At 40.2% G+C, this 23,966-nt stretch overlaps 1 protein-coding gene across 8 annotated transcripts; it reads right to left on the reverse strand.

Moving 5' to 3' along the window:
* Positions 1 to 861: 861 nt before the first annotated feature.
* MARCHF7 (membrane associated ring-CH-type finger 7) lies at positions 862 to 23,640 on the reverse strand. 8 transcript variants are annotated; one of them, XM_052676450.1, is made up of 12 exons: positions 23,498 to 23,640; positions 18,205 to 18,361; positions 14,026 to 14,184; positions 11,754 to 11,925; positions 9,957 to 10,124; positions 8,180 to 8,968; positions 7,858 to 8,011; positions 7,435 to 7,604; positions 6,542 to 6,651; positions 4,989 to 5,098; positions 3,246 to 3,294; positions 862 to 1,344 (listed from the first exon to the last, which is right to left on the reverse strand). In XM_052676450.1, exons 2-12 carry the CDS (start codon positions 18,349 to 18,351, stop codon positions 1,267 to 1,269), a joined length of 2,106 nt encoding a protein of 701 aa, XP_052532410.1. In that variant the 5' UTR covers positions 18,352 to 18,361; positions 23,498 to 23,640; the 3' UTR covers positions 862 to 1,266. The 8 variants fall into 8 exon arrangements, with proteins under 8 accessions (XP_052532410.1, XP_052532403.1, XP_052532408.1 ...); XM_052676443.1 differs by having other exon boundaries at positions 7,858 to 8,968; XM_052676448.1 differs by having other exon boundaries at positions 4,989 to 5,102; positions 7,858 to 8,968.
* Between the last annotated feature and the right edge of the window lie 326 nt (positions 23,641 to 23,966).

Below are 23,966 nucleotides of genomic sequence, written 5' to 3' on the forward strand. Positions count from 1 at the left end.
AGATATTCTTACCGTAGTCATTTAAAGGCCAACATAAATGTTCATAGCAAATACAATTCTAATGCAGGCATGACCATTTTTTGTACTGCCATTCATATAAAGCATTTCAATTCAAAATGGACAGAAACAATCTTAAATGTTTGCATTAGAATTTACAAGCATCAGTAACAATCAAGGGCGGACAGACACCGCTTTTCCAAGATTTCAAATGCACGTTCTGGTAGATAATGTATCTTCTCATAGCTCATAGAATTGTACAAACACTAAGGTTGGAAAAGACCTTCACAATTATCTAAACCAGCCATCCAGCTACCACCAAATACTGCCCATGAAGTCATGTCACCACATAATTAGCTATGCACGTATAAATAAAATGGACAATACCAAATGAGACGCTCACCTCATTCTTAATTTATTTATAAAGAAGTGACAACACTAGAAAACACATTGATAACCAGTGCTTTGAACAGTGAAGGTGAGACCTAAAAAGGTCTGATTGAACTGAACAACCTTAGGTCATTATCAAATTGCTTATCTGCCAGGAATGCTGAAATGCAAGAGTTTACACCCTCAATATTCCATAACGGAATACTCACATAAAATCAAATCAAATAATCTCCAAACCAGTAAACAAAAAACATCATTAACACTAAGTATTAGAAGACCACTGCTAGTTCTTATTGCTTTTTCAGTTAAATAATACTCTTCAAGTAAACTGAAAACCAAACACTCTCTACTGTAGTTTGCTCATCCTCCTGCTCATTTATTAACACTGGAAGCAATCAATTATTATATGAGGTGGTAACAGAGGCATTAACAAAAAATGCTGTTTAGGTACAAGGACATCCCCACCCACCCTCCCCACCCTCACCCCAACACCCACAATAACCACTTAGTGCCAGTAGAGGAGCAAAACTTGATAGACAAAACCAGAAATGTGACTACAGTAAGAAGGAAAGAAAGAGATATAGCTTTCTTATATACTCAAAATCTGATGTCTCCCCAAATGAAGCATACCTTCATTTAAAAAGTGAAGTTGCTTTACATATATATGCGCATATATATATACTGTGTGTGAATATATATACACACATACATATAGACAATCTTCACACATACTGAATAGTTGTTCTCAAGTCCACTGACTTCCACAGTGCAGCAGCTGATTTTGAATTACACAATGCTTCAAAAACTACAGTAATATTCAACGCTCTTTTTATGAAGGAGAGCCAAAAACAAACACATGTTGATGTTGTTCTTGTCAGTTCAGCATTTCTGCAGCACTTCTGTTTCTTTCAGCATAAAAGTTACACCAGCATCAGTCTTCAGAATCATCCTCAGAAGCTGTTGGAACAACAGAACGTAATCAGAAGCCTTCATAAAGGTTTGTGGAATTTAGAGCACTTTCAGTTTAATATGAGTAGTGGAAACGAAGATGATTTTATTTTATTTTTTTTAACATCAATAGCTGACTGTAATACCTGTCCCAATCTTGTATAATTACCTAGCTTAATTTTTAAATGCATCTCGTATCTGAAAAATGCAGAATTTTAAAATCCAAATTCCCCATTACAAATTGTAGTGCCTTTCTGCTGTTTCTCCTCAAAATAAAAGGAAGAACACTCGATTATGCCAGAGATTCAACTTCTATATAATGTTCGCAGTTGCTAACTCCAATTACAGCTAAAAGAGTATATGCAATCCATGGCAGCTGCACCCCACGCAAAGGGAAGAAATGACTCCGTGGGAATTAATCATTTGTATACCAAAATAGCTATAAAGGCTAAAGTAGTTCCTGCATTTCTGACCCTTACATAAATACATACATCGCTTAATGAAATTAAGCCAGTCCTACTTGGAAGCAGTCCTCTCTCCACTCCCATTCTTAAAAGCATATGCAAGTTAAACACAATGTCACCATATGCATAGGATTCTGTTGTTGAAAGGTGAATCAAAGGACAAACACATGCTGTCAATGGTGAGAAGAATTCAGCAAGCATTATCTACAGTCAGTCTGTCAAGCGTTAGCTTGTGCATAACAGCAATTAATCAAAGCTGCCCTTCTAAACTAACTCAGTTTTCTTGAAATCATTTGCCCTCAAGTGATTTGTTCTCCCTCTGAACATAGAGGGAAGCAAGATCTGTCTCCTCACTTCACCAGTCCCCCCAACCACTTAAGAGAAACACAACTTAAATAGTATGAGTAATAAATTGAAACTCAGTACTTGTCACCTGCAAACTAGATAAAGCCTCACTCAAATGTAGATTCAATTACTGTAGAATACCATTTACTAAGATTAATTTCTATAGGACTGTAGTAAGAAGGAAGTAGTTCAACAATGAATTTTGAATTCCAGTCCACCTTCTTTACAGAAAATATTTTTAATACATGCTCTTAATGCAGAATGATCGTATGCTTTTTGAACTAATTAATGTCTCCTCCCCTCCTTACAGCATTCTTTATCATACTCCAAACGTGCCCGGTGTGCTGCAAGATCGATTTATATACAAAATCTGCATGTTCACAGACAGACACAAACTACAACGGTTGGGGATGATCTTGTAGGTCCTTTCCAAACTTGTGATGCTATAGTTCTGTGATTCTTTCCACTGTCTGTTTGTAATGCCCTAAAACAATACTCAGATTCAGGCTACATTTACTGTAAGCCAGCACACATTTTTTCATTTCATCACGGTAAAGAAACATTAGGCAAAAAGCGAGCTAGTCCTCTGCCAAAGCTGAGAACTCTTAAATTTCACCCAGAAGCAGGCATTGCTGATAAAGGAATATGTAGACCTAAGAAGCATGGGGAAAACGGGGGGAACAAATATGGCACGCACAGTATGATAATCTGAGCACAGCAAAACTTAAGCTGCGTCTTTTCTACTAGGACTCAAGAGAAAGGCTATAGCCTAAAGGTCACAAGCAGTTCCACAACTTCATGTTACTAGAATAAACTGTTACTGGTGAGGAATCTTGGCGTCGCTGGCAGAAAACACTTCCATGGTTTAAACTGTACGGTGCTGGGAAACCAATCATGGAGACTTAATGTCAGCTTCTACTTAGAACAATTCCACTGATATTGGGGGGACAAAAAAAAAAAAAAAAAAAAAAAAAGAATCCTAATTCAAATTTTCAATAACTAATTTTGGTAGTATGATTCTTGGCAAAGGAGGATTGTATTCATTTAACCTTAACTAGATCCAATGGGAGAGAGAGGGGGGAGAAGAGGGGAAGCACCTACTTTCAATATCTTCCATATGTGCCTGAAGAGTTCTTGCAAGGTTAATAAACTAGAAATAAGGCAGAGAGAAAGTAGTTTAAAAGTTGCAAAGTTATGTGCAGAAATTTGCAACAAGTTAGCAAAGAAGTAATCTTCAACTTTTCTTCACTTTTCATATTGGAAAGCTTCATTCCAGAAGTCACTTATCCTAAACCATTTGCCCGACTCACAAAATGAATGCAAAATTTAATCTCAAGTCCCACACATTAGACTTCAAATTGCTGCTGCACAGTTATTTCAGCTTCCACTCTGTCAAATACTTCTAGTAACAGTTTATGCCCATCACTGTTTTATTCTACAGACTGTACAACACATTTATTTTGAGAGCTGCACACAAGTAAGCAATTGCCAGTGTCACTGATATGGCAAAATAGAGCCCTATGGTGAATGACAGTAATGAAAAAAAAAAAAAAAGCGTAAGTACCTTAAGGACTATAATCATAAATAAAAGTTTTAAAATTGCATTAACTATCAGGCAACAGTGGCAGTTGAATTTCAGAAGAACACAGCATCACAGTGGCGATACATCGCTGTTTAACTGACACACCACATGTTGATACACAGCAAATATAAGGAAACAAAAACAACCATAGCCTAGTTGTGCTCTGACTATCAAACATGCACAGGTACTCTCACTGGTTTAAAACACACTATCTCACAACAATGTAATGCCACCACTGATCAAACACATTAAAAACATCATATTTCTGCAATACACTCTAGCTAATAAACCACTATACGTAATATAACTGTAGTCAGTGCATCATGTCTCTATACTTGTAGAGGAGAAAAACGAACATTTCATTTGCAGATCGTGGAAAATAAGCTATTCTCTTAGGTATATATAGGTATAGATATATAGAAAGGGGACTACTGTTCTAATATAGTAAAAGATTACAGCACAGTCCTGATTCAACCTCAAAAGCCTGATATGTGCTATACAAGCATTCAAACAAGCTTTGGACAAACTTTCAATCATTAATTCTCTGTAAACAATTAAAAAAAAAATTAAAATCATATTTTCAGCTCAAGTTGACGAAGAGTATGGAATCATTATCCAACACCAAATTAACATGTAGAATACAGCATTTTTTTAATTGAGTAACTATGTAGAATGATTTTGAATTATGGTCTGTTGCTGGTAAAAGGTGTATTTATTACACCTCCATGTCAAGCCATTTAAGCAACAATAATCTAGTCAAACCCAACTGAGAACTTTGACTAATGCCAGAAAGCCATTCTACATACTACAACTAGGCAGCTTCAGAATGTTAAAACTTCAGTACACAGTTTGGGCCCAAACTGCTGACAGCACTGCAAGATCCAAACCTCTCACTGGCATAGTAGACTGGCATAATGAGAAAGATTTGTCAAGTAAGATAGTCAAATAATCTAAAATGCACATTGCTTTCAGATGAAGATGAACATTCTAGTTTGGGCTAGATACCCAGTGTTTATGGCAACATACATACAATTATCAACAATTATTAACAACCTGGACAAAAATCATTTTGCAACACAGTAACTAAACTGAAGTAGTACTGTTACTTTTAAATTGGTCAGACAAATCCAGACCAATTTAGACCCAGATTTCTCAAATAAGAGCACTTTTTGAGCATCTGGCTCCTAGATCATTCAAGGCAACAGTCTAGTTCCAAGTTCTCAGTGTGAGCAATCCCTCACGTAAGATGAAGGCATACTTACTCTGACACGTGTGCTGGCCTCACTTGCGGTTCCGAGCATATCAGAAAAGCGCTGTTCACATAAGTGCAACAACACCACAAGGTAGAGACCAGAGCTGATAAATTCATAGTCTGCCTTAAAGGAAATCAAAAGAAACATTCAGAATGTCAGTGACATATCTACATATGCAATTCAAGAAGCAGAACAAAAACGAAATTCTACTGGAAGCGCTACATACTTGATCTCTAGGTGTTCCAAGGAACTCACAGAAATGTAATACTAAAAAATTTAATTATTGAAATATTGTTATACTTGTAGTTCCTCCCACTCACCCCCAGGTGCAATCCTTGTTACTTTTGAAGATAGATTTTATTTGTGGAACTCTTTCTATTAAGACAGGTGACTAGTTCATAGGCAGGAGGATCAGGGAATTATACAATGTAAAATAAAATCAACAAAGCACAAAACTCAGAAAACCCCACTCCTGGCTGGCTTCCTTTCAGTGCTTGCAATGCTTTATAGGAAGACAAAAACAAAAGAAAAATATTATAAAAGCTTTGTGGTGTGATAACTAATTTAAGAAACCACTTTTCTGCAATAAAGAAAATCTTTCAAAACGATGCTGTCAAATTGATCACTCGGAGCCCATTTTTTAGGAAAAAAATTTTTAAATATCTTCTACTGAGGTACAATGATAGTAACCAACATTCACCAGTGCTGAAACAGAAGATGACAGCAGTCTCAAGATGCTCTGTTCACAACCTGGTATAGCTGACAGGAATTACGGTACTACAGTAGGTCAACTTACTCTAAAGAGTAAGAAAACTACATTTTGATGTTTGGCTGAGTTCACATCTTCTAAAGCTGGAGTCACTTCTCTGTATTCTCTTTTAACTTCCCAGGTAGACAAATTTCATTAATCTTCCTACATTCACAGGATTTAACCCATAAAAAAAGGAAAATCCTCTGAATTAAGTTCAATAAATTAATGCCAACTTACTATTATTTATTCATTTTAAAATACTACTGAACACAGTATTTCTAAGATAATGCATTTTACATAAAGATAGTAATACTGATTGGCCTTACGTTCACTTTCCATTTAGAAAAGCTCTTGGAAGGATCAGCAAGAAGCTCTGTTATAAAAGAAGCTGGTTTTTTACCACTTTAATCAAAGGACTAAAGTAAAGTTTTTAATATGTTTAAAGCAACTGTTAAAAAATTATTCTGAAACAAAAAAAATGGAAAGACCCAGCATGACTTATTGAATATGAATGAAGTATTTCCACCACAGCCATGTTGCAGAGACCCTAGACTGGCAAAGATAGATGACAGGCCTGCAGACCAGCAAATAAGAACAGGATAGAAGAGGTATCACATTTACTGAAAGCTCAATAACAGGAAAGAGTGTAAGGACAGAATTAGTCTGAATTTTCAAAAGAAAGATCTGTTTCACAGTTTCATTACTTTATGTGCTTAACAGTCCTTCTGAAAAAGAGAAACATCTTTTTCTAAAGGGGAGTGCTTTCCCAGCACCAAATCAACACCTAGCAAACTAAGCAAAATATACTAACTTGTTCATTTGCGTGTGCCCTATAGAGTTCATGAATGTCAAAGTCTTCCAGATTCAGCTGCAACTTCTCCTTACATAGTTCACAAGTGGTTACTGCTTCCAAAGAAGAACCTGTTAGGGAAGAGCAGGGGGAAAGTAACAAGTTAGTGTCAAATCGCAACAACCTAAAATGCAGGACATAATCACATAAGCATTGCAAACACTGCGCTCCTGGCTTTATTTCACAAAGCAAAATTAGAAGAAATGATGACTTCTGGTATAAATGCAGTGAATATCTGCTAAGCATCAGAACTTAAATACTACATATTCTCTGTTAAGCTCTAAGTATTTTGCTTCCTGTTCACTGAGATGGCGGGGGGTAGGGAGGGAAGAGATAAACAGAGAATGGTTACAGTTCTGTACAGTTGTACAGAAACAGCTTAGAACAGGTACAACAAAAAATATTTTTTTTATTTTACAATTCCTACCATTATGCTTCAGTCAGACTGGCTATAAGACCAAATGCACAAGGGGAGAGCAGGGAACAAACTTGCCGAAACTGGCAGTGTTGTTTGAAAGTACTCCATACTCTTCTGAAGTGTCATATTCTGTTTAACATCTTAACAGATGATCCCAAAAATGGAATTCCAACAATGACATACACAGTTCTTATAAATAACTCCAAGGACAGACTGCGGGCACATATCCAGAAGTGCCACCATCCAGAAGTGCCACAATGGTTGTTGGCTTTATTTGCCTTGGTTTTGCGTTTGTTTTTTGTACGTTTTAAAAAAATACTTGTTTGTCCCTGACTATTCCTCTTTCAAATATATGTCTTCATACCAGTAAGAGCAATCCTACCAGTAAAGCTCCTCACATAACCTGAAGTCTATATTCATCTGGCATCTGCCTTACCGGAATTAATCTTGGACTGCAGCCATTTTTTCATGCACTCCTGGTGAACATACTGCAGACTTCCAGTGCATTTGCACGGCTCTATTAAATTGTTGTCAGTACTTGCAGAGGACATCTGACAGATTCTGCATAGGTCACCCTCTTCATCCTCAGAATCTTCTAAAAGCAAGCTGAATAGGAAGGAATATCAACAAATACCATGGCACATTTCTCATAATTTTTTAATAACATCTGTTTCTGCTCTCAAACAGTTCTCAAATCTGCAAGGATTAAAAAATAAGTTTCTCTGAGGACAAAAGTGAGCCCGTAGGCAGCAGTTCTGAGTTACATTCTCTTCTGATCAAGGTTTTAACATCAAGGTTACAGAAAACCCTTTCACGCTAAGTCAAGCACATTTAATTATCTCACAACATAGAGATTTACCTCTCTTTAATTTTCTGCAGTCGTTCTGGATCTCTTGAAGGTGGTATTTTGGATTTGTCACTTTCTTGTCCATCAGACTGACTCCAGCCAGAAGGAATAATATCTACAGTTATCATAAGATTGTCAGACAGACTGCTTCCTAATGTTGGAGGCACTGAAAAGCGAAAGAGAGAACCAGGCAGAATTCCAGAACTTCTCCTGTTGTGGGTTGAATCTGGTGGGGAGGCAGTAGCCGTGGAAATACCAGATACTGCAGGTGTTGGTGGTCTGCTAACAGAAGCCCTAGGAGGGCCATCTGATGCTTCAAGAGAGGTCTCCTCACCTGACTCTCTTCTTCTCAAAACATGCTGTGATCTAGCAGCTGCATCAGAGGTAGAGATTCTTGCAGACTCATCTCTTCCTTCTCTCCGTCTTCTGGAGAAGAGCGGCGTACATCTGTTCCTCAAAGACGATGACAACCAGGACCCTGTGCTCCTACTTTCAGAGTCTGGTCTGTAGCTTTCCCCATCTGGATCAGAGTTAAGACTCTGGGAAACTCCTGATAAACCCCATCTTCGTCTCAGAAAGCTAAATCCCTGAGAAGCTTCAGATGTATGCAGTCCTGGAGCTTCAGGAGTTGCAGTTCCATTGGTGCCAGACAGAGTAGGAGCTTGAACTCTTGGGACAAGAGATGACTCTTCAGAGCCTAATGACCTTGTCTGCAATGAGTCTTGGCTAGATCTTCGAGAGAAAAATGTGGATGACATACTAGATGCTAAACGAGACAGCAACTGTCTGGTTGTGCGCCTTCCTTCACTGTCAGCTGCAGCATCATTCAGTGACCTCTGAGAAGATAAAACCCTTCCAGAACTACTTGAAGGAGTTTCGCCTCTAGCTGAAGAATGAGAAAATGCTGGGTGTACATTCCTCTGGGGAGATTCTATTTCATTTCTCCTTTGTCTTGAAGAATAGCCGGTCCTTGAAGATCTTACGCTAGAGTCTCTGCTGAAAAAAGATTGATGAGCAGAAGGCAACTGGTGGCTCATGGATGCATTTAACCTCAAAGCACTTAATGAGTTCTCTTTTGGTCTTGCTCCTTCCGCATATGTAGAGGCAGGCCTATCCTGAAAATCTGTTGCAAGAAAGCAGAGAAAAAATACGACGTGTCCTAATTATTATGTTATAGCTAACTCCTAAGTGTCAGCAGGTAAATTCCAGAACAATATTAAGTTTAAATTTACATTTTATAATTCTATCATCAAAACTGAAACCAGGACTGTTGTCAGTCTCCTAAAACCAGCTGGAATCCAAAACCCCTAAAACCTTCAGATTATCAAGGTATGATTCACTGTCTTACACCGATGTGAAAACAGCAAACACTAGCCATCTGTCAGAAGCTATGTAAGATCATCAGTAAGTGTAAGAAAAAAAAAAACCGTATGAAACAACAACCCACCAACCACATACACAATACTATTTATAACTCAGAGGTTCATTATGCCTGCAGACCGAAGAAGACATGCTAACTAATACTGCAGGAATACAGCAGACATCAAAGCACCTTAACAAATGCATGGGTAAAGCGAAACATATTCCTCATTTACCACAACAAACTACCCAAACTGGCCTCTGTTTAAGACCATCAAGAATGTGCTTAAAAGGTATAATGAAAGGTAGAATAAAATTACTATTGAAGGTAGAATAAAATTGTCCTTAATAACCACTCAAGAAACCAAATAAAAGAGACAATAAGATATGGGTGCATTGTAAAAATTCTTTCCTGAGTCAAACAACACTTTTTACTTAGGTATGGAAAAACAGATAGAGATCTCAAAATAATTAGAAAGGTAGCTTACAACTGTGAGTACAATAGTGTTTGTATCATAATGGCAAGCACTGATACCATTTTCTTATGGCTGAGTGCATCTATACAAGCCAAACCCTTCATATAACATTTGATGTCTTAGCCAGTACATGGAAACTTTATTTAAAAGGCCATTTTAAAATTTAAATAGATTTTACTGTCTTTGTATTTTGAAAAAAAAGTTTGGAGAATATGGGAAGAAAATAATAGGGCATGCAGCTATGCATTTACGAGCTATAATTTCTACAATACATACATGCTGAAGATGAAAAGTCACTGTTTCTGTAGCTATGATCCACCAGATTATTAAAGGACTGATCTGTTCTTCTTTCTAACTCTCTTCGCTCTCTCACTAGCTCAGTTCCCAGGGAACCAAACATCACAGAAGATGATCTGGGAATCCTACTATATCTCCAAGAGGAATCTGGAAAGAAACAAGAAAATAAATCTCATGTTGGTTTTTTTGTTTGTTTGTTTATTTTTAAGTATTTAAGAATCCATTAAAGTTGGCATGTAAGCACATATCATGGTTATTTTGTATTAAGAGTGAACTTAACAATACCACTAAGTTGATCAAGTGGCCAGCTACCAACAAAAAGCTAAGAATAAAGCTGCACTCCGCTGATGCTGGCAACTCATTTAATCTTGCAGACAGTTCTGAGAGATAATTCCAGAGAAAAAGTAATACAACAGAAGTAGGGTCTTGCTGTGCAAAGACAGCGCATCACTTACTAAGCTTCACAGTTAGGCAAAACAGCAGCTTCAGTCTTAATAAACGCTACCAATCCACTGACACTTCTTAAATGCTCCTACGACTGATTTTCCAGCAATACAAGTGAAGCTGGAACACACCTCTTAAGAACAGTGACAAATACTTTTCTTGCTTTTACCACAGAGACGACATCTCAGTCTAATGAGTTAACTGTTGAAGCTGCTAATGAAAAATAAGATCTCTCTGAAATAGTACATACTTAAGCAGTGGACAAAACTCATCCCAAATAAATCCATCATGAATTTACTGCTAAATTTTAAATCCAAATTTAGGTCAACAGGTTACGAATCAAATAATCTGGAATTTGAAAGATGTTCTAGACCATAACAAGACATGTTAATAACGGTCATTCTACTTACAAAGAATAAGGAAGCATCCACGGTACAGGATTTGATCAAGAATTTATTAGCCTTTATTTGGATAGCCATATAATAAGGGGATATAAAAGTAAAATTGATCTCTATGCACAAGCATAATTTGAATGGCTCTAATAGTGTTTCAAGGTGTTCTAGAGATATTTTCAATATAAGTTTGTTGTTTATTTCCTGGCCATTAGACCTCCGTTGGCAGATTGCTTTAAATACATTTATTCAAGTATCTGCTTATATTGTATCAGTCCACATATCATACACTTCATTGCAGCATTAATGGAAAACTCAGCTTCTCCTGAAAGCATTCTTTATTTAGAACATTTATTTTTTACTTGGCCTGTAGAGTAAATTGAGACAGCTAAAAAAGAAAAAACAACACAAACAACAACAACAAAAAAAAACACAAAACAAAAAACAAACAAAAAACCCACTTATTCCTTCTCTGACTCCTACCAACAATGGTCTAACCTTCCAAGGAACTATGCTTCTTGAAATACAGAGCTAAGTACACAAGGATATTCCTTCTGCTGGTCCTTAATACACACACAGGGTTGCCAATACCATTTGACTCTTGAAATCAAAACAACTGCATTCATTCCTTCCTTTAAATCTTAACCAATTAAGACAATCTGAGACATGAAGCTCAGTTTTAGTACAAATGGAATAGGTACAGCTAACGTTCAAGTTGTGAGTACAAATGAGTTCTCAGAAAACCATACTAGCAGCATGCTCACTGCTTTGGATACTCCCATAAATGTGAAAATAAAATCCTATTAAGCATCAGCTTTTAATATTTAAGAATCGTAGTAGCATAATATTTCAATGCAAGTATTTTAGAACTTGGTAAATCCTCATCTTGCTACTCTCAGACAATTCTCACGTAGCTCAGCTCAAGTCATCACATTCTCACCTGAAAAGGCAGCCAAGCCATTACTTCTCACAGAAGAGGTAGACGTACAAGACAGCTTAGGTCGCTTTGAATCACTATCTTGCTGCTGGCTATGCAGTCTTGAATATGCTCCCTGAGTTCTTTCAGAATCATCGTAACACCCAGATGTAAAATGAGAAGAGGAAGATGTAGACTGAAAAGAAAAAAAATTGAAAAAAAGGTTATGGATTATGTATTCAGGTGTCCTTCTGATAGCCTAAGATACTGCAAAACAGTGCACATAACAGAAGATTCACAGAACTAGTAAAAAAAAAAGCAACCTGAAGGTTCAAAGTCTTTTTACTTAACAGTATCATATGAACTATGCTTGTGCAGTTCTACCACCAAAAGTTGTTCCCTATTAAAATCATCATTTTTTTCACATTAAAATATATTGATGACTTACAAGATGCCATAATCATGTTCAAACATAGATTTACAGATCTTAAGGCAAGCAGAATCACAGAATGTCAGGGATTGGAAGGGACCCTGAAACATCCATTCCAGTAACCGTGCCGGAGCAGGAACACCTAGATCAGGTCACACAGGAACACGTCCAAGCAGGTTCTCAATGTCTTCAGAGAAGAAGGTAATAATTTTGTACTTCAAAAACGATTCTAGTTTAACAAATTCTGCTTATCTTCTGCCAACTTAAAACATATTTAACTAAGTGGCAGCTCCAGATTCTAGTAAGCCATTTAGTCCAGATATAGCTTGATTACCTTAAGCTCAAGTACAACCGAAGGAGTTGTAAAAGGGTAATTTTTTTGCAGTATTTTATAGATTCTGTGCTACTGAGAAGGAAAAAAATAAAAGCACAAAAGGTTATCCTGGAAAGCTATTATCTGATTACTTGCAGCTAAATATTGATTTTTAAATACCAAAAACTTGAACTTCATCAGGCTGTTTGTCCTTCTCCCAGAAATAGTCTGAAACTGAGCTTCTTAATTGACCAAATAAATTATACTGTGTTGTTGTTGTTGTTTTTTAAATGAAGTGGAATGCCATCGCTTTTCACTTTTTACAACTAAAAACTACTCATCTTTCTCATCATAAAAAGACAGACAGACACAGAAACTAACATCACAAACCAAGTACAAAAACAATTTGATGTCACCTCAAACCATCAGTTTAACACATAGTTTATCTTTTATCACTTATCTTTTTATCAATTGTTATTTTACAAGTTGAAGACCAGGAGTCTTATGCAGCATTCACTTGTGTTAGAACACTTCAAGGGAAAAACTTATCTTAAAAAGGAGAAAACCTCATTTTGAAAAGGCTAGAGCACCAGCTTAAACAGGTACATAGGCCGACCTCCAAAGCATCCCGCAAAGCTCTTCCATCTACCTAAGTATTCTGAAAGTGCTTTTTACCTTTTAAGACACAGTAAAAAAAAAAAGGACTCCTCTTTAGGGAAGAAGCACTGTCAGGTACCCATGTGCGCTCTCGGTTTCAAAGCGAGAACTTACATTTGTTCACTGCCTCCCACTCCCCCCCTCTGTCTCCCACTCCTCCCTACATGTATTCATAGTTCTTCCCTTTTCCCATCTTGAAGCACTCATGCAGTTGCACTGGATGATGAGGGAAGAGATGCCATCCACAGCAACCTGGACAGACTTGAGAAGCAGACCCATTCCAACCTCATGAGGTTCAACACGGCCAAGTGCAAAGTCCTGTACCTGGGTTGGGGCTATCCCAGATTATACGCAGATACAGGTTGGGCAAAGAATGGCTTGAAAGCAGCCCTGAGGAGAAAGATTTGGGGTGTCAGTTGAGGAAAGATTCAACATGAGCTGGCAATGTTCCCCTGCAGCCCAGAAAGCCAACTTACTGTGGGCTGCATCGAGAGGAATGTGAGCAGCAGGGCGAGGGAGGTGATTCTGCCCCTCTGCTCTGCTCTCACGAGACCCCACCTGGAGCACTGCGTCCAGTTGTGGAGCATCCAACACAAGAAGGACGTGGAGCTGTTGGAGCAGGTCCAGAGGAGGGCCACAAAGATGATCAGAGGGCTGGAGCACCTCCCCTGTGGGGCAGGCTGAGAGCTGGGGCTCCTCAGCCTGCAGAAAGCTCAAAGGAGACCTTACAGCAGCCTTCCAGTACCACTTGCTTGCTTTTCCTCCATTTTGACTCAATAAAGTGTATTCTTCTAGGTACATTACAGTGAGCTTCTGTTGGCAGATTTTTAGATTGAGAAGGTTACAGTAAAGCCCGATTGTCTTTTAGAAAGTTATTAAACATTAAAAATTCTCACCAGTCTGTTTCTGCTTCCCAAAAATCGTCCAGACCGTGGGTGATCAAGTGTCCCTGAGTAGTGAGTCGGAGAGGATGTTGTAAGCTTCCAAGGATTTTCATGAGTCTCTCTTTCTCCAATTCCCCAGTCTCTGTCAGAATTACTCAATACATCGGATTCCTAAAACAACAACACGGTTATCACATGCATTTTGAATTCTGAAAACACAGGCAAGTAAACACAGGCAAGTGGTGGGTACTAACAGATCTGGAAACCTTTCTCAAAGAAGAAAAGAAAAAAAAAAAAAAAAAAACCCACATCAAAAAAACAACCCAAAGTAAGATACCTCCAAGAAGAAACAACGCAGGCTTAAAAAAAAAAAAAAAAAAAAAAAAAAAAAAAAAAAAAAAAAAAAAAAAACCTGTGGTGAAAGAAGGATTTTTTTTTAAAACTCCTGTCTAGTAATTATTACCTCATTGATGTCTTCTCAGTTGATGTGAATAAAGCAAAGTTGAAATCTATGGTTTTGGGGGTGTGATGTAGGCACTCCAGCAACAGGGCAGAGTTAAGGAACTCAAATTTCAAGACAACACATCACTATCCTCTATACTCACAATCCATCCGTCTTGCCCTGGTCTTGAGTTTTAATACACGAAAGAAAATTGAAGGGGACTGCATGTTTTGAGCATACTAACTAATGTATTTTTTAAATAATAGGCATGATCTGTCCTACTAAAATAGATGGACAACAGATTCCAGCTTTGAAGTCACGTTCCTAACAAAAACAAACAAAAAAAAACACACTACTGCCCACTGCAGGAGAGTTGGACCAGCTGCTACTTAGATTCCTTGAAACCAAACCCACTGTAAATCCTCTGCAGCCTCCTTCAGTATGCAGTATGATTAGGTTGCAGTTGGACCCATTCTAAAATCTTAATTCCGTGATTCTACAACCTTTCCTGGCACGGTGGTGAGACTAACAGGTTTGTAATTTCGGGGGTCATCCTTTTTACCCTTCTTAAAAATGGGTGTGATGTTGCCTTTTTTCCAGTCACCAAGGACTTCACCTGATTGCCACAACTTTCAAATATCACTGAGAGTAGCTTGGCAATTCCACCAGCTAATTCCCTCAAGGATGCAACTCATCAGGACCCATAGATTTGGGATGTTTCAGTTTCTCAGGTGGTCACGAACCTGATCGTCACTTACAGCAGGTGGAATGCTGCCTCCCCAGTTCCTTCTGAACAGTTATCAGAGAAGACTGAGGCAAAAAGCCTTCTCCTTGCCTTGACTGTCACTCACTGAGGGGTATGCCCTCCCAGACTTTCCCTTTCTGGCTGAGGTAGCTGTACAAGGCTTCCTTGTTCTTCCTGGCATTCCTTGCCAAGTTTAGTTCAAGCTGGGTCTTGGCTTTCCTGGTCCCTTCCATACCTTCCTTACGTTCTTCCCACACAACATGTCCCTGTTTCCACTGCTCATGGATTTTCTTCTTGCTCTTCAGTTTGCCCAGCAGGTCCCAGTTCAGCCACACTGGTGTCTTGCCTTCCTTTCCTGACTTGATACACCTGGGGATGGAGAGCCCTAAGAAACGCTTCCTTAAATATCATAAGGACAATTTCACAGGGTGTTTTGTTGACTAACTTCCTGATTCCTGTTGCCTAACCACCCTAATTCTACTCTTTGTCTGTCTCATATCAATCAGGAGCATGAACTTGACCAGCACGTTCACTACAGCCCAGGCAGCCTCTAAACCTGATGTCACCAACCAGTTCATGTGCATCAGTGAGCAATAGCTTCAGTATTGCATTCCCTCTGGCAGGCCCACCTATTACCTGACTCAAGAAGTTATCCTCAGTGCATTCCAGGAGCCTCCTGGATTGCCTCCACCATAAAACGTAAGAGTTTTTTTATTGTACTATTACAATATTTTGGAATTTGTATTGTAGGTTACCTAAAAAAAAAAATGGTATGACACATATCTCAAATCTGTTTATTACTAGCGTGATTGCTCTGGCTTCTCAGACAAACAGAGGCTAAAAATTTAATGGTGCATATAAGAAAGTTTTTCTTTTGTTTTTCTTCTCCTTTTCTTCTTTTGTATTGTTTTGGCTTTCAGCCATGCCAAATTACATGAATTTGCCATTCAGAAGGAACTCCATATGACAGTATACAAGAATCTGTACATACATGAAAAACATACTGAACTATCCACACAATAGAAAACAGCTTTTTTTAAGCACAAGTCAAACCCAAATGCTTAAGTCTGACTGCTATGTATCCAATAAGTTATTTTTAGTTAATATATAATTATGTTCTCTTGCTATAGTCTAAACTCCACAAGTTCTCTTTACACAAACCAAGTACTACATTTTTCTTCTAAATGACAGATCTTTTGAATACTTCTTTAAAAAAAGAAAAAGGCAGACTTCTAAATGAATTAAAACAATGAAGAAATACTGTCTATTCCATTCCTGCTAACCCTAGTCTTATTTAGACTGACTGGTTTTCAACCAATTGAAATCTTAACCTGCAAGTAATGCTGCAATTTTCATACAACAGCTCTGTAAGTAGCAAAGACCAGGAGATGCTTACTACCCTATGCTTACTGCTAAGCAATAGTCTTAAATAACAATCTCTCAGACTACTTCCTATAAATCAGAGTGGAAAGAAGGGATACAACAATGTTCTACATTGTTTTACCTGGAAAGCACTGTAAAAAACATTCCACAGATTACAGGCACATCGCTCAGCAGAAAATAACCAAATGCTAACGCTCAGTACACAGTGAACTTCATGTAATACATAAGCACATAATCCTCCCTATTTCTTAATACTAGGAAGACTATTTGGTAACACATCTAACTTCAAAGCAGCTGTTCAGCTTCAGACTCATCTTTGTCAAGAGCTTACTGTATGATACTGGACTGCGTGCATTCGTAAATCCTACGAAAGAACAAGACTATCAGATTTGGTTTTGCTGAGCAGTCAGTGAAGAAAAGGTAGAAGTCCAAAGGTGAAAACTGACTGAAGACTACCCTCAGATGCTCTTGGTAGCCTATATACTAACAAACACGTGCGTGCTAGACATTGCAATATGTAACATGCAGCTCTATACATCTTGTGCTATGTTGTGCTAAACATCACAAAATGCTGCTTTACTTCTCAAACAGCTTCTGGAAAAGGCTTTATATAACACAGCGTCCTACACAACTTGCCAGAAGTGACCAGGTTCATAATCATGTTGTCAAACAAACACAAACATTTAGCCATGAAGTTGCAATTCTGCAGCTTTGAAGACAAAAACTGTGCTTATGTTTCCAGGCACAAAAATTTTACTTGACAACTGCTGACAGGTGCAGAAGCAACACAGTATTCGAGCCAAACCATCTTCTGTTGATTCCAGGTGACCCAAAACTACTTCTGAATTAGCTTAATCCATATGTGCCACAGTACTCTTTCAAAGTGAAAGCATCTGCACAGTATGGCTTCTTACTTCAGAGTACAGCTTCCCTATCCCACAAAAGCAATTTGGTTAGAGTTAAATATTGCACATGAAAGAGCAGGTCTCTGTCACAGCCCAATCTATTGTCAGGTCTAGCTGCATTAATATACTAACTGACAGCACAATGCCAGCCTAAAGGGTCTCTTCTTACCCCTACAAAATGCAAAGGCAGTAAGCAGGTGCTCCAAAGCAGCACATCCTATCATCAACTCTTAGAACTGCAATATATCCCTGTACTTCCTGCATCACTATCCACACATGAAGTGTAACGCCCTACACACATGGAAATTCAAACATAAGCCTCACCTACACTGACCAGAAAGCCAGATTCTACACACATTAAAGACAGCAGTAACTACAGTCAAAATATATTCACAGTATCTGGCTCCCCTTCTGTCATCAGTCAGTCCATTTCTAAAGGAGCAGCTACAAACAAAAGCAGGTAAAGATGCCAGAGACAGAACTGCTAGCTCACTGTGCAAAAAAAAAAAAAAACTTTCATTGGCCTGGTCATCAATTAATTGATCATACAATTAATTATATCTCCTGTTCACAAATGCAAAGGCCTGGCTGAGATTTCTCTGTATATTACCCCATCCCTCTTTCTGAATCCGTATGTCTGTGCACCAACTTCAGGGTTAGTGAGAAAGACACATTAAATGAATTTACACTTTACAGAGAGAGTTAAAACACATTACCTGGTAACCAGAGTCTAATCCCCGTGAAGAATCTCTTGCACTATATGCACCAGCTAAACTGCTTCCAGTTAATGTTCTAGATCCTAGAGTAGAGCTGGAGGCCTGAACAGATATCCTTCGAGGAATTCTTGAGGGCTTAGACTCCATTCTTTGTACCCTGTAATAAAGGACACACCGTTGTGGTTTTTTTTCCCTTTCGGAAGCAGAGATTTAGATACAAAACATGCACAAGTATTTTCTAAATGCAACTCAAATACGAGTCATGCACACAGGCACGCACACTTACACCAAGCTTTGGTCTGATCAAGCACCAGAAAGATGGAAAATGAGGTTTTTCCCCTCTGTTTTGCAACTCATCTTTACATCTCCCATTCCATGCTACAAGACTAGAAACAAGAAAGACAGAACCTTCTTATATGCTTATATCTACACTATATTCTTTCTGTTACATTACTAGTGGGACTCTCTGAAGAACTCTGCAGGAGCTGCATGGAAACAAAATGAGCCAGGGAAGGAATCCTCAGATTAAATAAATTCACAAATTAATTTTCCGTTAATGAGCTGCATCTTGAATCTGTGATACACTAAGTACATGCAAAGACTACACTCAAACTTCAGTCCTCAGAGTCAAAACTATGAAACATCACCTTTCCATTAAACAACTCTACATGCAATCTACCTACCTCAAAGACATATTTAAGTTTTCCAAAATAGCCCCCGTGAAAATCACTTTATAAAGCCAAAGTACATGGTGTCTCACATCAAACAATAAACTTTCATTTGACTCTGAAGTACGTACTTGGAATCACAGAATGGTTTGGGTTGGAATGGACGTTAAAGATCATTTAGTTCCCCTGTGGGGGAGGACAGTGGTAGGCAGGGGCAGGCGCCTCCCTCTGGACCAGCTTGCTCACAGTCCCATCCAGCCTGGCTTTGGCTGTTTCCAGGGAGAGGGCATTCACACCATCACTGGGCAGCCTGTTCTGGTAACTCACCATCCTCACAGTAAAGAATTCCTTGCTGACATCTAATCTAAATCTGCCCCCTTCCAGTTTAATACCACTTCCCCTCATCCTATCTCTACCTTCCTGTCACAGAAACTGCCTGTCACCATAACACCATGACACTTCCCTTACAAGAAGTCCCTCCCCACCTTTCCTGTAGGCCCTTAAGGTACTGGAAGGCTGCTGTAAGGTCTCCTTTGAGCTTTCTGCAGGCTGAGGAGCCCCAGCTCTCAGCCTGCCCCGCAGGGGAGGTGCTCCAGCCCTCTGATCATCTTTGTGGCCCTCCTCTGGACCTGCTCCAACAGCTCCACGTCCTTCTTGTGTTGGATGCTCCACAGCTGGACGCAGTGCTCCAGGTGGGGTCTCGTGAGAGCAGAGCAGAGGGGCAGAATCACCTCCCTCGCCCTGCTGCTCACATTCCTCTCGATGCAGCTGCAACACAGTTGGCATACTTGCTCTTTTTGTATTTCTAGGCATCTCAAAATAAACACTGGTGCCTTTATCAAATGAGAAGTGGTTTTGTGGGTCATTCTTTCCTTTGAAAGGATATTTTGACCTAGTGCTGCTCAAAAGCTTTAGATACATGGATAACTGGCTTGCTAATATTCCCAGATTCTTCCTCCTCAGAACAGGACAGATATAATAGCACCACAAAAAGTAAATACACTGCAGAGAATCCCGGCATTGTCAGTGGTGTGCTGCGGAAAGGGTTATGTGACAGCTAACAACTCTGAAAACAGATGGCAGAGCAAGGCAATTTGCAGAAGTGGTACAACCTGTTTTACTTAACCACTGTTAATTCTGATCTAGCCTTCTGAAAACTGCAATGAGAATATATCAAGAAAAAATCATCAATCAATAAAGCCCAATTATTTCCCCACATTTAGTATCACAGTCTCCAACAAACTACTGCAATCCTGACACGTCTTGCATCCAGCTGCAGCTCCCAGCTGAGTTCATAAACTCAGGACTATTTGACACATTCCCAGTACAAATTAGTTTGCACATAAGTCCATTGATCAAACAGTTGAACAAATGCAAATCAGACTACTGTTTTCATCAAATGAAGGTTTTGAAGCCACTTCTCTGTTCCATGTTTAGCCACCAGGTTTACTAAACAGCTCACACCATAAAGTAGCCTAAAATCTTAATCACGCAAGTACAGCTCATTTCAAAGAAAATAAAATATAAGACTTAAACATCTCATGATTATGCTATGCTTTAAGTGAACATTTAAGCCAACAGTCAGATAAACATAGGTTGTACAAAGAATTACTGGGCTGTACCACAGAGCGGCACGCCAGTTACTACACCACGCTTCAAACATTAACAGCCTATACACTCACATATTTGGTTAAGTGAGATCAGTTTAGGAACCTCCATTTCTCACTGACCTACCCTTGGATTAGGAACTTAAAGTCACGCAATGGCTGAGCTGCTCAAATCACGTTTAAACCCACGAGGAAATACTACTGGACAACAGCACTGTTGAGTAATTCTCAAACTTGTACAAACAGTATCAGTAAGAATGCTCAGGGCAGCACTTCACAGCCCAAAAGAACGCTGTCAGTCATGTGAGTTAAGAAATTCATTAACAAATTCAGTAATCTAAGCTACACCACTTTCTATGGGTCATCTGCCCAATAATACAAAAGAATCACATTTTTAAAGTATTTGTAACATACCGAAGATACTGTAATGATTGTTAATTTAAACCTCAGAGTAATCTGCCATCACATGCACTGCAAGCCCAGTACAGGCCCAAAGCCATATGAAGTGTGAAAAAAAAAAACTATTCAAGTTGAAAACTTTGAAACTAAATGAATCCCAGGTCACAGCAATAGATACAAGGGTCTAAGTGTTACACCACAACTGCTGGTCTTGAGATTTGACTTCCAAAACATTTTGTCTACATTCTATATTGATGCAAACCACGAAGGTCAAGGCAATAAGAGACAAGCAGACAGATTAAGTGATCCAATTTTTCTGACACAGAGCATCAGAACAATCACGCTGGTTACGGATCATTCTGCTTCCGGATACACGCAGAACCTGGTGAATTAAATAACACAAGTAGAAAGTTATGGCAGGCAGACAGAAAACACACAGAGGTTCCAGGTGAAAGAAAGGAAGCTCCTTACAGCAGGAATTAGCAGAGGCGTAAGCCATCCGCAGCTGCACGCTGCCTGGCACAGCCCGCCCTGCCGCACAGCATCGTGGCAGCGGCTCTGCCGCACCATCCAACAGGCCTGGCCCCCATCAGTCATAACAGCCACACGTGGGAGTGCAGTGAGCACCGTCTGAGCTGAGCACGGGGCTTGGGGAGGGCGCAGCGCTGCCTCAAGTTACGGCAAATAACCTTACGCGTGTTGATACTTCGGCTAAACACAGTCCAGTGAAAAATACATGCAGTCACGCCTGCAGTTTTGATGAAGGAATTTGAGAACAGGTTTTAAGATTGCCAGAAAGAAATCTATTTTTCATTATATTTGCAACTCCATTTTCGATCGGCATATATACATTCTCCGCAAATTTTCAAGCGGAATGCATGGAGGTGCAACCAGACGTCCAACTCAAATGTTTGATCACGTCTCTTTATCAGACTTTAATAAGCCCTCTTACCAAAGAAAGATACCCCTCGCTTCACAATCATACCTTACTCATGTCACTGCTTTTAGCAGTACCCACATTTGTGAACAACTGTTTTCAACAATGAAGCACGGGAAGAGTAAAACTTCATAAGAAATCTCTGACAAACACCTTGGGAGTTCACCAGGAACTGCAGCTACTTCCACTGAACCAGACTGATGCCTTAGTTTCACAAAACCAGTCTCACATCCCACCAGTTTTGTTTTCTTGGTGCTCTCTTCTTCCAGTATGTTAATTTAAAAAAAAAATAAAATAAAATAAAATAAAATAAAAAGCAAATGAAGCTACATTACTTAAATGCATTAACTATATATTTTATACATAATGCAATTTTATACAAGGCAATTCATCTTCACCCAATGTGGCTCACACAAGCCAAAAGGTTGTACGCACATGAATTGGCATCTAAATGAACAGGGGAAGACAACAGCAGTGGAAGTAGTTAGAAGATTTTTTTAATCAAATTAGAGATCATCTACCACTAATAAAGTCTTGTGATGCATTTCAAGACCCGTTTAAAAAAAAAGAAAGAACGAAAGAAAGAAACGGTACTGAAATTAAACTTTCGCCATTAAAATTATGCATGGAAAAGAAATGACCATCTGAGAGAAGTTGCACCGCCTATTCGGGGTACACAGCTCCAACATCCCTCCCTTCTTCACCCACCATGCCTACAACAATATTATAAAAGATCAACTACATCCAACCTAGCCACAATAAATGCAATAGAAAATTTAAAACATCAACAGTTCTTTGCGGGTAAGCAGTGTAATCTGAAAAGGTAAAAATAGCATAGCAAATATTTAGAATATAAAAGCCTCTCACTCCTCCTTCTCTGTCACCCTAACCCCACCTACTAAGCAATGAGAGGCAACAGGACATACTCGTGTCTACCAGACAGTGAAGCTTTTCTAGCTGCCATGCAATAGCTCAGCACATTTGTGGGTCCCCGCTTTCAGCTGCACATACCTCACTTCCAGCTCAGAAATTCAGGGCCCACCTCAGCACTACGTGGCGATGCTTCAGCCAACGCTTAGAGCTCTTAGGGCTAGAGATTTTAGCGACATACAGCGGCTCATAAGATCGTCGCACAACCAATTTGTGACCGCGTGTTCTTCACGTTTCATCAGATGACATTTAGAGCGGCAAGCAAAACGGAGCTCAGGCTCAGTTTCGTCAGTCCGCGCAACCAGCCGCCAGCCAAGAAGGCCGACAAGAACTCAGCAGCGTCCCAGGCGGACCGAGACCCCGGCACCAGGCGCAGCAGCAGCTCCTTCCGCACCCTGCGGGCCGGGGGTCACGGGGAGGCCGCCGTCACGGGGCTCAGCCCAGCGGGCGACAGCGCCAAGCGGCGTCTCGTAGCCAGCCAAAAGGCGGCACGGAGCGCCTCGCTCCGATTCCGCAGGACGGCGGCTCCCTGGACGGAGGCGAGGAGCGGCGCGGAGCGGCCCGGAGTCACATACGCGACGCGGCCAGGGAGGCGCGCGCCCATCAGTGGCGGCCGCAGAGAGGAGGGAGGAGCCGGGCGGCACCGAGACAAAATGGTTCCGCGAGCTCCCGGCCGCAGCCCGACGCGCGGGGCAGGAGCTGGGCCCGCGGGGACACCCTCCCCTCCTCGACACTGTCGGGCTCGTACTCACTCTCACGGGCGAGGCCCTCGCGACACGAGCATTGGAGATCTGCCGGAGAGGCCGGGCCGGACCCGCAGACGGCCGAGCGGAGCCCGCCGCCTCGACCCGCAACACAATGGCGCCGGCGCTGTGCCGCGAGTCCGTCAATCGCTGCCCGCGCCCCGCCCGTGCCCGGAATCTCGCGAGAGCGGCGGAGACGGGGAAGGGGGTGCGCCGCCGCAGCCGCCAGGGGGCGCCGCCCTCGGGGCGGCAGAGCCTCGGTTCCATCGCCGCTTCGGCGTTTCGTTGCTGCCGTTGTGCAGCAGGGCTTTACTGAGTCCCAGCAGCACATTGAGTGCCCAACATCGCACTGTTACGTCAGATAAAGGAGTGTGAAATAGTGGCAGGCTAGCCAGGCCGTAGGAAAACAAAACAAAACAAACATCCACCCTCCCTGGCAGGCATACAGCGTACAGACCCGATGTGTGCACACCTAATA

The sequence above is a fragment of the Tympanuchus pallidicinctus genome, unplaced genomic scaffold (genome assembly GCF_026119805.1).
Source record: "Tympanuchus pallidicinctus isolate F22 unplaced genomic scaffold, pur_lepc_1.0 scaffold15, whole genome shotgun sequence".
Taxonomy (NCBI): Eukaryota; Metazoa; Chordata; class Aves; order Galliformes; family Phasianidae; genus Tympanuchus; species Tympanuchus pallidicinctus.